The sequence below is a fragment of the Megascapheus bottae genome, chromosome 3 (genome assembly GCF_031878675.1).
Source record: "Megascapheus bottae isolate mThoBot1 chromosome 3, mThoBot2.hap1, whole genome shotgun sequence".
In the NCBI taxonomy this organism is placed as follows: domain Eukaryota; kingdom Metazoa; phylum Chordata; class Mammalia; order Rodentia; family Geomyidae; genus Megascapheus; species Megascapheus bottae.
The window spans coordinates 65,009,650-65,024,139 of record NC_143511.1 but is presented as its reverse complement, the minus strand read 5'-3'; the positions used below and the strand labels follow the sequence as shown (position 1 = coordinate 65,024,139).

At 43.4% G+C, this 14,490-nt stretch overlaps 1 protein-coding gene across 9 annotated transcripts in view; it reads left to right on the top strand.

Moving 5' to 3' along the window:
- Positions 1-11,610, top strand: part of Pgap4 (post-GPI attachment to proteins GalNAc transferase 4) — a 30,182-nt gene extending 18,572 nt beyond the window's left edge. For 2 of the 9 annotated variants that reach the window (XM_090330343.1, XM_090330345.1), the window contains 3 exons: positions 605-721; positions 3,542-3,582; positions 9,838-11,610. In XM_090330343.1, coding sequence (XP_090186469.1) covers positions 9,912-11,123 — 1,212 coding nt within the window. In that variant the 5' untranslated portion in view covers positions 605-721; positions 3,542-3,582; positions 9,838-9,911 and the 3' untranslated portion in view covers positions 11,124-11,610. The other 7 variants (XM_090330344.1, XM_090330347.1, XM_090330349.1 and 4 more) reach the window with 7 other exon arrangements.
- The last annotated feature ends 2,880 nt before the right edge of the window (positions 11,611-14,490 follow it).

Sequence of the window (14,490 nt, the reverse complement as noted above, 5' to 3'; positions counted from 1 at the left end):
AATACTCAGACAAGGTTACTTATAGGAAGCCCTAGTACATTATTTCATTACTCAAAATATTTATTAGCACCTTAAAATTATATGCATTTCTTTTTTACCTATTGTTCACTCAAATATAAATTCCCTAAAGACAAAGACTTGGTTTTGTTCACTGCTGAGTCCCTGGCATCTAGAAATGTCTAGTTTGAGAGAAATGTTCTATATCTGCAATTATCTACCACAATAGTAACTAATCACAAATATTTGAGTATTTGAAATCTGATTTTTGACATTTTAAATTTCAGTGGCTCTAGGTAGTACTCCCAAACTTGACAAAATATGGACTCTGCCTAGGGCATCATCATGAGTACTTAACTTCTGTTACAAATGGGTAACTTCCCACCAGTTGTTGAATGGTAGATGTTTTAATGTTAATGAAAGGATTAGCACCTGATTAGGCCCAGGCATGGTTCTTAGTACTTTATCTACATTATCTCATGAAAACTTCTCAAACTGACCATAAAAGAAATATCACTATCCCTATTACATAGATGAGGACATTGATCACAGTAAACAGACTGGAATCCAGAGACTACAATTATACTGAGATTTATTACATCCTTAGATTGCCAAGTATCAGACTGCTGGTTTGTCATTCAAGAAGTGGAAATGCCTTCATCTTCCATGCCTCATCCAGCTCTCCTGACATCCAATTTGTGAGGACCATTCAACATTCCTGAAGGTACAAGACTACATTACATTTTTATCTATAGGATTGACTCTGTGTCAGAAAAGTTCTTCAGTGTAAAAGTTAGTGGCAAGAAGGCCGGGAGTTTGGCCTAGTGGTAGAGTGCTTGCTTAGCATGCATGAAGAACCGGTCTCCATTCCTTGGTACCACATACATAGAAAAAAGCCAGAAATGGTGCTGAGGCTCAAGTGGTAGAGCTCTAGCCTTGAGAAAACTCAAGGACAGTTCTCAGGCCCTGAGCTCAAGCCCAGGAATAACAGAAAGAAAGAAAGAAAGAAAGAAAGAAAGAAAGAAAGAAAGAAAGAAAGAAAGAAAGAAAGAAAGAAAGAAAGAAAGAAAGAAGTAAACAGTGGCAAGAATAGAGGACAAAAGGATGCTTGATTGATGGATGTAAGCTTCAGAAGGAACTTAATATGCAGTATCGACCATACTAATATACACAAGAATAAATCGCAGGAGCATTTGCTAGGTTTAATGCTTCCCCTTCTATTGATCACACAGTTTAGGCCAGGTTCTGGGAAATCTAGTACTAAATCCTTCAGACTCTGTGGGCTATAAATCTCTATTCCTTTTATGTGATAGTATAGATGCTATGTAAGTGATGATTCTGGTCCAGCACAACTTATGATAACCAAAATCCAAATTTGTTGTAATTTTCATGTCTCAAAATACTGGTCTTCTTTTAGTTTACTAAGCCATGTCTTACACAGACAAACTGAGAAAGGCAACAACACTACATGGTGAAAATCCTGGCAGAAAGCACTAGCTACTCAGGTGGTGGTTTGAAACTAGCTCAATTAGGCAATAAATTCCATGAGTCTTATCTCCAGTTAACCAGCTTTGGAGCTGTCATTCCAAATGGTGGAGTGCTAACTTGAGAGAGAAAAAAAAAAAAAAAAAGCTGAGTAACAGCTCCCAGGGCTCAGATGAAACAAAAATGTTGGCTTGCGAACCAGTCACCCAAGGTACTTGCCTTCACTCCCAGCTGGAGGGCTCGGGGCGGATCCCTGCCTTTCCTTGGGTGCCTATGAGTTGGCGCCTTCGGCCCTCCTCCCCCGCCGCGCCCCCCCCGCCCCTCCCCCCGCCAGCCCGCTCCGGGGGCTGCAGTCATTCCGCAGCTCGTGGGTCACATGGCCTGCTGGAGCGAGGGGATCCCTTCGTTCCGCGGAGCGGCGCTGCGGGCGGAGGGGAGGCTTCGGCGCGCACCCCAGCTGCGCCGCGCCCGCGCCGCCCAGATCCCAGATCCCGGGATCCTGCCATGGCTGTAGCCAGCCTGGGCGACACCACGGGTGACCTCGGGGCGCGCCCACGACCCAGCTGATCGCCTTCGCCTGGTAAGTGTCCGCGTAACTGGTGTTCTGCCTGCCCAGCCTTTCCGGCGCGGTGGCCCGAGCACCCATCCGGCGAGGGCACGAGATTGTGTAGGGGGTGGCTGCGGGTGCCAGGGCAGAGTGGACGAGGGCCCGCGCACCCCCCCTCCCAGGCCGTGCGCCCTGGCAGGCTGGCTTCGCCGGAGCCCTGCCCACTGTGCCCGCCACTTCCTGTCGGAGGACCCCTGGGCGCGCCCAGAGGCCGGGGGCAGCGCCGGGATGGATGGCCTTTCCTACCCCGCGTCCGCAATGTCACTATGGAAAGATGCGACCTGGGTATTAGAATCTGGGCGAGACTCCCGCCGAGCCCGGCCGTGCCAAGTGCCTAAGAGCCCACGGCCTAATGGCCGCCCGCGAGCCGTGGACCCTCGCCGCGCGCTCCCAGGCCCCGCGGTTCCCCACCCCCGCGCGCCCTGAGCTCCACCGCTGCCTCGGGCTCTGGTCAGTGAAATCTAGCCGCGGGGGAGCGGGGCTGGAGGTGACCGGGCCCAAGAAGGCGCCCCCTCCCAGCTCCCGGAAACACCAGCTAAAGGAATCCAGCCAGTCAGGCAATGGACAGCGACGGTCAGCTTGGCCTTCGAGTGGGGAAACTGAGGCTTGAGGGCCGGGAGGACTGTTCAAGGTCAGAAGCCTGTTCAGTTCCTAACTAGGACCTCCTGGGTGTGCCCTGACCCCTGCTCCAGGACTGTGGGCTTGGGAGTCTCCAGGGCCGCAAGGCGCGCAAGGTACTTGGGAACGTGAGCCCCCTCGGCGGGGCGGGTCGGTGTGACCCGGACAGCCCCTGATCTGCCCCAGCTCTCCCGCTGAGACCCACTGCCCGCAGCTCCGAGGATGATCTCACTATGCGGACCATGAGTAAAACCTGCGGGTGTGTGTGTGTGTGTGTGTGTGTGTGTGTGTGTGTGTGTGTGTGTGTGTGTGTGTGTGTGTGTGTGTGTGTGTGCATACGGACCATGAGCAAAAGCTGCGGGTGTGTGTGTGTGTGCGCGCGTGTGCGCGCGCGCGTGCGTGCGTGCATACGTTTTCCCCAAGATAACTAACGAGATATAATTGTTTCAGGGACAGATTTCTAAAGGTCCTTTATGCACCAAAACTGAGGTGAGAAGAGAAAATAGTGTCTAACACTTACCATGAGGAAAATTATTAGAAATTTAAAAGAACATTCAGGAAACAGAAAAATCTAAAAGAGAAAAGAAGGATCCCTTAAAACTCCATTTTCTAAATTGTTAAGGTTTTCTTCACACACACACACACACATTTGAGCTTTTGAATTAATTACATGACAACCGTGGCGTCATGCTTTATGTTGTTGTTATGCCTTCAGGAATCAACACCTATTCTTATGTGTATATTTGCCTTTTGCATTTTTCTGTGGGTGAATTGCCATAATGCTTTTGCTCATTTTTTTTTAATTAGTGTGTCTTTCTCTTCCTGATTTTTCAGTGTTCTTCACATATTCTACATGAAAGCAGCAATTATCTGTGGTATGTTGCACTAAACTAAGGTATCTTTGTAATTTTTACTAGTTCTAATTTCAGGTAGTCTTTCATTATTTTTAAATTATGTGGATGTATGAATTTGATAAAACTAGTTGAAAATTGAGTTAGGTGGCACATGTTATTTTATGTAACATATACTAAAGTAAAATTGATATATTTAAGAGAATCATTCTGAGTCATGAGAACCTACCTAATTAGATATTAAAAACTGTTAGGAAGGTTCAGTAATTAAAGTAGCATGGCCCTAGTACCAAAATACAAAGGAAGAAAGGATGTGTAAATCTATAGCTGGGCATAATAGTGTACATCTCTACTGCCCAGCACTCAAGAGGGTAAGGCTGACCTAGACATGTATGTATTACATATGCATGTGTGCATAAATATTTTTTAAATCTACAAGCATACAAACATATAATGATATTTTTAAAAGATAAAAATCTTTTATTAGGATCTTATGTTACAAATACCTGGGAAGCCACAAAGAATAAGATCTAGCTACTTCTCAGAAGTGAGTAAAATAGCCTGTTAAAAAAGAAAAGGGCAAGCCAGAGACATGGCCTAGTGGTGGAGTGCCTGCCTCACATACAAAGCCCTGGGTTCGATTCCTCAGTACCACATACACAGAAAAGGCCAAAAGTGGTGCTGTGGCTCAAGTGAGAAAGCCCAAAGACAGTGCTCAGGCCCAGAATTCAAGCCCCAGGAATGAAGGAAGGAAGGGAAAGGTAGGGAGGAAGGGAGGAAGGAAGGCGTGGGGAGGGGAGGGAGAGAGAGAAAGAACCAGAGAGAGACAGAGAGAGAACTAAAGGGGGAAAAAAGAAAGAAAGGGAGAGAAAGAAAGACAGAGATGGAGAGAGAAAGAAAGAAAGAGAGAGAGAAAGAAAGAGAGAGAGAGAGAGAGAGAGAGAAAGAAAGAAAGAAAGAAAGAAAGAAAGAAAGAAAGAAAGAAAGAAAGAAAGAAAGGAAGGCAAAGTGTGGCATGAGTATGGTAAGAACATTGTAAGATTGTACACCAGTAACACCATAGTCATTGCACTTCTTTGATGCTTGAAAGACTGAGGGATATCAAAGATAAGTCAGACTACATCTGTTCTATAGCTATTTAAAAGTTCTCCTGGAGCATAAGTCAGTGACAGTGAATAAAAAGCCAAGGGAGGCAACAAGGCATCCTCAGTGATGCATAGGCTTTGCAATGTGTCCTGCATTTCATTTTCCTGCTTTTATTTTGCTGGCATCTATTTTCATTATCTCAGTGGAATTAATTTCATTGAGATTTAAGAGTTCCTAATTTGGTCAGAAGGACATAATTCCAAAGGTGTAGCACACCTTAATAAGTGTTATTAGGGCTTAGTAAGTGGTAACAACAGAAAAATACAGTCAGCTCTCTATGCTTCAGGTTCCACATCTGTAGATTTAACCAATGGTGGATCAAAAATAATTCTCTTTCTCTTCTCTCTCTCTCTCCCTCCTTCTCTGTGCATATATATATATATATATGCACATGTATACAATTATATATACAAACTATTAGAATATTTTTAGGGCTGTTTTTTTTGTATAAGTAAGGTAATAAAGTTTCTATTTAAATAAGAGCTTATTTCTGGTCTGAGGAGATTGTGGTTAGCTTTCAGAAGTGCCTTTTGATATTTCATGACTTGAGTTATCCCATATAAGGAAGGAAGGCTAGAAATGGCTTGTAAGGAAACTGCAAAGAATTTCTTTGGCTGTTGAGGAATGATTGAATAGTTTCACCGAAAAAAGTGCCATATTCCGTCTAAGCTTCTGAATATCAAGTGGTAACGTAACATATTACTATTACTCACAATATCTGATGCTTGACAGAGTGCACTATACCCAAACTCTTCCCATCGAAGTAATATCTCCATATGAAAAGATGTTCCCCTATTTTTCAAGAGACAAAAATAGATCTAGGGAGAGAAATAGATCTCCTCTGCCTCAGTTTTTCCCTCCTGTTCCCCTCACACTTGTAGAGTTCATTTTTGACATAATAACTGGTGAGTACCCTCCTGCATTTTTCATCCTTTGTTGCTCCATTTCTGTACCACAACCCTTACCCTCCAAAAGACAGATAAACCAACAAACAAGGCAAAAAGAAAACAAAACAGCAATTGGGACAAAATCTATTGTCTCCATTCCCTGAAGTTCATTTTGATAAATACTATTTCATATGATTTTTTTTTGCATTCCTCCCCTGGATCAAGATATTTCTTGTTCCTTGTGCTGGGAGTCCAGAATCCACTAATGAGCTTGTTGTAATCACTGACCTGGAGGTATAGAGGAGTAAAAATGGTCTGGTAAGCCAGGCCCAGGGATGGAGAGAGGGTTAAGAAAAGAGACCATGAAAGTGGATTTGGGGAGTGACTGGAGTGATGTGAAAAGTCAGAACTTGTCAGAATCTGGGAGAATGGTAGTGGCATTCTTGAAGAAGGAGGACTTGGAAATGTATACAGCCTTCAGGTTCTTATCTCTGGACTCCTAGCCTGGAGTTCTGCCTCCTGTAGCCCTAGAAATTAAACCTTCAGTTTAATTTTCTTTTTCTTTTTTGTCAGCTGTAGGGCTTGAACTTGAGGCCTGGGCACTGTCCCTGAGTGCTTTAGCTCAAGGCTAGTACTCTACCACTTGGAGCCACAGCACTTTGGGTTTTCTGGTGTTTAATTAGGGATTCTCAGATCTCAGCCTCCTAAGTAGCTCAGATTACAGGCATGAGCAACCAGTGACAGCTTCAGTTTAATTTTCTAAAATATAACTGTCAGGCCAGGTGTTTGGCCTAGTGGTAGAGTGCTTGCCTAGCATGCACAAAGACCGGGGTTCAATTCCTCGGTATCACATACATAGAAAAACGCTGGAAGTGGTGCTGTGGCTCAAGTGGTAGAGCTCTAGCCTTGAGAAAGTCCAAGGACAGTGCTCAGGCCCTGAGTTCAAGCCCCAGGACTGGCAAAATAAATAAATAAATGAATAAATAAATAAATTAATAAATAAATGTATGTAACTGTCTTTGTCACTGCATTTATTCATACAAGCCCTAATTCATGTTTATTCTTTGGGATCTTTGTCTTCAAGTGTTCTCTGATCTCCACACCCTACACCTGGTAAACCGACAAATCCAGTTTAGGGAATGGTTGTATTTCAAAGGTGCTCTTTCCCCGTAATAGATAAGAGCTCAGAAAACACCATTCCTTAGAAACTGGGATACAAGGTGTGGTTGTTACTGGGCCAACTCACATGCCAGTTAGACTGCAGTATAACTGGGTATTAGAGTGTGAGACTGAGCAGGTAACATCATGCACTTCTGGAAAAAGTCATCAGAGTGATTATGTAAACACAGCCCTCTTGTGTCCTACTCAATGAGCAAGCTGAGAGCCAAGAATTCCTCAAACTGTCAGTGAAAATTCCTCTGGTTTTGGTCTGTTCCACAAAGACCAGTTATCTAAAAACTAGGTCTCTAAAGTAAAATAAATTATAGGTGATGGCAGACACCCCATGCCACTCAGCTGCAATTGCATAAATCCTTTAAGAGAATACTTTACAAGGCAACACAAGAGCATACTCTTTAATGCCTATATAACTGATGAAGCTTTTGCCAAACCAGTCTTTCAGTGACTGAAGGATAAAATCCTAATTCTTGTGGTCCAAGGTGGGTATGCTAGCTTCATTGTTACTCAAAAATATTTTTTTGCATCTCTCTGGGGAGCTTTCTATTTTTTTCACCCCCAATCATTGATTATTGCAGAAAAAATACATTCCCTGCTTTGTTGAGCTACAGAGGAATTATGTAACTTCATTTGGCCAGTAAAATGGGAATGAACATGATGTGTATCACTTTGGACCAGTAACTTGGGGAGCTACCTTATGGCTCACTGCTTCTCTCTTTTTCTACCTGTTACAAAACAGTGTCCAAGAAAAGTAGAATTATACCTCCCTGGTGTGCAGAACACTTAAGATGTGAGAACAATTGGCTCAATGGGCAAATGATGAGGGAAAAAAACCTTATGTTTTGAGAGACAGAGACAGAGAAACAGAGAGAAAGCAATATATTATGTGGGGGTTGTAGGAGTTGAAAAACTGAAGTTATTTCCCTTTATTCTACATCAAGATAAATAGATAAATATATCTATTAGAGATAATAGATAATGTTCTCTTTGTGTGTGCATTAGGGGTGGGGTAGAATTATCTATGTCCCCACCTATAAAAAAAATTTAGGTCTAGTTCTGGCAGCTCATACCTATAATCCTGAGATCTGAGGATCACAGATCTGAGATCTGCCTGAGGCAGCCCAGGCAGAAAAGTCTGTAAGACTCCAATTTCTAGCTAAGCAGCAAAAAGCCAGAAGTAGAGCTAGGAGAGTACCATCCTTGAGTTAAAGGGTTAAGTGCTCAGACCCTGAGTTCAAATCACAGTACTCAGATACACACCATACACACCATAAACGAAATTCAAAGTAATTAAAATACTCTAGGATGAGAATCTCTGTAAGAGAAAGATAAGGCTTTTTAATCATAGGATTATTTTTTTCTGGGATATATTTAAGGTAAAGGTATTTGTTACTTCTTACCTATAGTCATCTGAATTGTTTCTTCTCACACTTATCCAAAAAGAAGAAAACGACCACTGAGATTTAGAAATCATTGTTGAAGCCTATTCTGACTCTTACAGCATACATCTGGACGCTAGCTCCATGAATTTATCTGAGCAGATCATCAGATCCTTTCCTTTTACCTAAGGATCTAGAAATGATTCATTTCTCCTTTTCCTTTCTGTGAGCTTTCGCTTCTGCTCTGCGGGAGGAGGCACTTTACCTTCCTCACTGCTGAGACCAGTGGACGGTGGTGTGTGGCCTTGATTTTAGACACATTTTAAACAAGGATATAAATAAATATGTCTCCTTGGTTTGAAGGCCTCAGCTTCTATCTGACGTAGAGCTTGCCTAAGTAGTTGTTCCCTCTGTCTGAAGTTTGATCCAGAAGGGAAAGCATGTCAAATAATTTATTTCCAACCTCCATTCTGGACTTCAATCCAGCTGGACCTCACCTGTCCTCAAGCTATAGTGCAGGAATTACATGTCATTATCATCCATTATGAAGAGCTGAGCTGTTCATTGGCCCAGTAATAGTCACTGCAGGCAGACATATGAGTTCTTTGAGCTGAATCTTTTTCTTTCCCTGGAGAGGACTGAAGTAAGGGGCTAGGTAGGTAATTTTCCACTAGGAAAGTTGCCTGGGGTTAAAGGTCTTTATATATCAACCAGGTCTCCATTGCAGCCCCAACTAACTTATTAGGTTCAATACATAGAATCTGTTGTGTTCTTGGCACTTTCTTAGTTGCCTGCCTGATTTTACAAGCTATATTGCACAACCTCATCTAAAAGGCCACTATTTTGATGAAGGACTCTTTTTTCTTTTCTTTCTTTCTTTTTTTTTTTTTTGTTGGTTATGAGTCTTGAACTCTGGGTTTGGATACTGTCCCTGAGCTCTTCAGCTCAAGAGCAGCACTCTACCACTTAAGCTACAGCGCCATTTACGGTTTTCTGGTGATTAAATGGAGATAAGAGTCTCATGGACTTTTGTGCCTGGGCTGGCTTTGAACCATGATTTCTGTGTGTGTGTGTGTGTGTGTGTGAATATCAGGGCTTGAACTCAGGACTTTGAGCTTGTTAGGCAGACATCTACTGCTCAGCTATGCCCTTCAGCCCTTGGTGTGCACTGGTTGTCTTTGAGATAGAATCTGCTTCCTTCTCTGGACCATGATCCTCCCACTCCTCCCCCCTCACCCCCCACACACAATGAGCCTCTTCCACTGACATGGAGTGTTATGAATTTTTTTCTGCTTTAGTTGACCGAGAACTATCTCAGATTCCCAAATAGGATGACAGGCATGAGCCACAGGTGCCCAAGCAAGAGATTTATCTTCAGTGCTCTTGATGATACAGAGTTTTGAATTGGCCCTACTGTTTTTATACTAGTTTTGTCTGTGAATTCTGTTGGTTGGTGAAATCTGTTTTGTATCAGAAAATTAAATCTCCTTCTAAAATAGTACATTATGAACGTATGAATGTAAATGGAAGGTGACATACAATAACAGAATCCTAAATATGAATAATAGATGACATTAAATAATAGAATCCTAAATTTTCCATTTTAGAAAATCTTAAGGGTTTTTTTGCGGGGGAGGGGTGTTGTTGTTGTTATTAAACTATTGTTACCATTTTCTGTTTCCTCTCTTTAGATTTGACTTGTGATTCTGGCCAGAGTTCCAGGATGGTTTGTTCTTGGGACCAGACTTGACCAAAAGTTGACCTGATGAATGCGTCAACCTCCCCAGCCGCCATGCTTCTCCGGAGGTTGCGGCGACTCACCTGGGGCAGCGCTGCTGTGCAGCTCTTCATCCTGACTGTGGTGACATTTGGTCTGCTGGCTCCCCTGGCCTGCCACCGCCTTCTCCACTCCTACTTCTATCTGCGCCATTGGCATCTGAACCAAATGAGCCAGGAGTTCCTGCAGCAAAGCTTGAAGGAAGGCGAGGCTGCCCTCCACTACTTTGAAGAGCTGCCCTCTGCCAATGGCTCTGTGCCCATCGTCTGGCAGGCCACACCCCGCCCCTGGCTGGTGATCACCATCATCACTGTGGATAGACAGCCCGGCTTCCACTATGTCCTGCAGGTGGTGTCCCAGTTCCACCGGCTCCTGCAGGAGTGTGGCCCCCAGTGTGAGGGCCACCAGCTCTTCCTGTGCAATGTGGAACGCAGTGTGAGCCACGCCGATGCCAAGCTACTCTCCAAGTATGTCCCCGTGGCCAACCGCTATGAGGGCACCGAGGATGATTACGGCGACGACCCTTCAACCAACTCGTTTGAGAAAGAGAAGCAGGACTACGTCTATTGCCTAGAATCATCACTGCAGACTTACAATCCAGACTACGTCCTGATGGTGGAAGATGACGCCATTCCCGAAGAACAGATCTTCCCTGTGCTGGAGCACCTTCTCCGGGCTCGCTTCTCAGAGCCACACCTCCGAGATGCCCTGTATCTAAAGCTCTATCACCCCGAGAGACTGCAGCACTACATCAACCCAGAACCCATGCGGATCCTGGAGTGGGTTGGCGTGGGCATGTTGCTAGGGCCCTTGCTGACCTGGCTGTACATGAGGTTTGCCAGCCGTCCGGGCTTCAGCTGGCCTGTGATGCTCTTCTTCTCCCTTTATAGCATGGGTCTGGTGGAACTGGTGGGCCGTCACTACTTCCTGGAACTGCGGCGCCTAAGCCCTTCCCTGTACAGCGTGGTTCCCGCCTCTCAGTGCTGCACACCAGCCATGCTGTTCCCGGCACCTGCAGCCCGCCGGACCCTCACCTACCTGTCCCAGGTCTACTGCCACAAGGGCTTCGGCAAGGACATGGCCTTGTACTCATTGTTGAGGGCCAAGGGAGAGCGGGCCTACGTGGTAGAGCCCAACCTTGTGAAACACATCGGACTCTTCTCCAGCCTGCGGTACAACTTTCATCCCAGTCTGCTGTAGGGTACAGAAATGAACTTGGCCACTTCCTGGAGATTTGTCTATCAAGCTTGTTATTTAGACATGGTTGCTTGCAGATAACTCTGTTGTTTACTGTTGTTAGGAGTAAAAGCACGGGGAAGCCCGAGGGACACGTGTAAGTGAAGAGCCTGAACATTGTCGGCAGTTGGTCATGGGTCTGAGGCTCTCTTTTTCTCCACACAGCCACACTTCCTCACACAGTCTGCCCCACCCAGCAATGGTGCACTTACGTTCTCCACTTGTTTATAAGTCCTGCCTCGTCATAGAGCTTGTGACTGCCAGAAATCTTGTGCACAGTGATCATTGACTGTTTTAGACTCCGATGAGAGGCAAGATAGGTTTAAATGGTCTTTCTCATTGAGATTGAGAATGTATGTATGTTTAAAAATATATGCCCAGAGAAGAAAGGCCATGCTGATATATTCTATTTGTTTCCTTGATCTAGTGAAATAAAAGCTGATGAAACCTGTGTGGTGCTGGGCATCTTGGGGATGGGAGTGGGGACAGGTGACTGGGTTTCTGTGTGACTTGGCATTTTCTTTCTCCATGTATCTATAGTGTAATAAGAGGTGAGACATTTCAGGCAAGATCTGGAAGAACTTTTGAATCATTCACATTCAACTGATGAGTTTAATAGTGATTTCCTATTGAAAAGTTCAATAGACTAGGCTTGTTTGGCAGCTAGCCCTTTCACAATATGAAATGTGATATGTTCTTTTCTGGCTAATGGAGTGTGCTCATTTCTTTTTCTTCTGAGAGTATCGGAGAAAAATCATGGACCATGAAGTCAAAAGACCCAATTTTTGTTTCACATCTCTGCCATTCCTTTACTGATATAAGCTTGAACCTGTCATATAATCACTTAAGTTTCCATTTGTGTAAAATTGACTACATAGTACCTACCTTTTAAGGTTGCCCTGAAGATTAAATGACAATCTGTGAGTCAGCTTACAAATGATTAACCCACAAACATACTTGTCAGACATTTATTTCTCTCGTAATAAGCACATAAAATTTCAGTGATGTTGGTTAAAGGGTTACATAGGGTATGGAACAGACACCTGTATAGCAGCTGATTCAGACCAACCACTTTTGTGGGGGGGGGGTGGGTTATGGTGCTTGAACTCAGCCTGGGTGCTGTCCCTGAGCTCTTCAGCTCTAGGCTACCTCCCTACCCTTGAGCCAAGCCCCACTTCCCATTTTCTAGAGGTTAATTGGAGATAAGAGTCTGAAGTCCTTTTGTGACTGGGCTGGCTTTGAACCTTGATCCTCAGATCTCAGCTTCCTGAGTAGGTGTGAGCCACCACGCCCGGCCAGACCAACCACTTTTAAGATTGAAAATAGCTTTTCCTTGTGTCTGTAGTCTCCCCCATCCCTAGTCTCCAACTGAGCCAAAAATGAGTTGCTCATTTAAGTTGGAAATGAACCAAAACTCCTGTTGAACTTATTCCAAGACTACCATCAAGTGTCCTTTGATAACATTGTTAAACAAGTGGCCAGGAAGTCCCTTTCATGAGAACACACAATGGCATCAGACATAGTTCAAGTAGCTGTGTAGTTTGTCTCACTTCCATATTTTCTATTTGCTTTTCAGTTTCCATCATGAGATGCTGTCTTGAGCTCTGCCATGCACTACAGATTGTGGAGACAGATCAGCAGTGCTCTGCAGATGAATGAATTGTGGCTCCAAATTGGGAAACTTTCACACAGCCGAAAAGCAACCCTGAGGATGGGCCCATAGCTCCTCTGATTCCAGTTCCTCTACTGTTTTTTTTAACCACATTGATTCTGTGTGTTCAAAGTCTCTTTTGCCCAATCCAATTGTGTCCTGTACTAAATATCTGTAAGTTAAGGTAGTCTTGAGGAATAAGTAACTTACACTCTCTGTTATGCTAAGCTGTTAGGAATCTCCTAGCCATGTCCAAAGTAATCGGACCTATACCATAACTTTATTATGATGATCGGATTCTACTTCTCCATTCCCTCTCCCTCAGTCTCTGGTCCATCACTGAATTTTAGAACTGAACCACCACCAACCTGAAACCCAGAGGAGTTCATTACACACATCAGGCCTCGGTGTTGATAGAGGTTAATTTTATTCAGAATCCAATGGGAATCCAGGTCCTAGAAGGTAAGATATTATTATTATTATTTTATTATCATTTGTAGAACATTGGCTTTTCTTTAGTTCCTTTGCATTCTCTATAAACTGGGTCTTAAAGAATTGATGACCATAGGATGTATGTAAGACATTAAAAAAAAAAGCACAGGACACATGAGAACAGCTGACTCTTATCTCACTGAATATCTTTGCCTTCATCTTTTTGACAGCTTAAAAGTAGCCTATCCCTACACACTATATTATCTGGTCCTTGATTCTTTTTGATAAATTTATCATTTGTCTTTATATTTTCATCTGATTTTATCCAGAGGTGTTTTTTTTTTTAAATCAGCTCATTCTTTCACACGTGTTGGAAAAGACCATGAGCTACCAGAAAGAAATCCCATTCATTACATAATGGTGATCTATCACATTAATGCAGATCAGTTATGGAGATGACAAGTCAGCAAACACACTGCACTCCTAATGCATCTTAACATACACTTTTTAGTATATTTATTTTTGACCCTTGTTATTATCTATGGCTGACACACTCCAAAGCTTTTCCAAATAACATCCAGCCTAGAAAATAGTTCAATTAATGGGAATTTCTCAGTAAATTCCATTGTGTTAGGGATAAACGGGAGCTGAGGGTTTAGCCTAGTGGTAGAGTGCTTGCCTAGCATGCACGAAGACTGGGGTTCGATTCCTTAGTACCACACATATAGAAAAAAAGCAAGAAATTGTGCTGTGGCTCAAGTGGTAGAGCTCTAGCCTTGAGAAAGCCCAAGGACAAAGCCCAGGCCCTGAGTTCAAGGCCAAGGACTGAAAAAAATATATATATAGTTCCTATGGCTTAATGTTACCCAATTTCATATCATGTGGTGCTGTAACTCACAGCACAGGGTAGTATACAATTAGACAAATCCTCCTAAATGAGAAATTTATCTAAGGTAAATTAGATTTATCCTGTCCAGTTGGCATTCTCCCCATTGCACTGTAGTAACCATCATTATTATTTAAATAAAAACAAAAAGACTGAACATTGTAAATGTTCCTATTTAAGAAATGGCAAGATCAATGATCAATTTTTAAGTGAAAAGCTGTATTTAATTCCCCATTGTGCTTGTTTCTTCATAAACTTCAGCTGCTATTTGAAAAGAAATACTGAAACAACAGTTTTCAAGATTTCCTTCTAGGCATACTACTTACTCACAAAGATGGGAACCCCTCCTCACCCCCAATTTT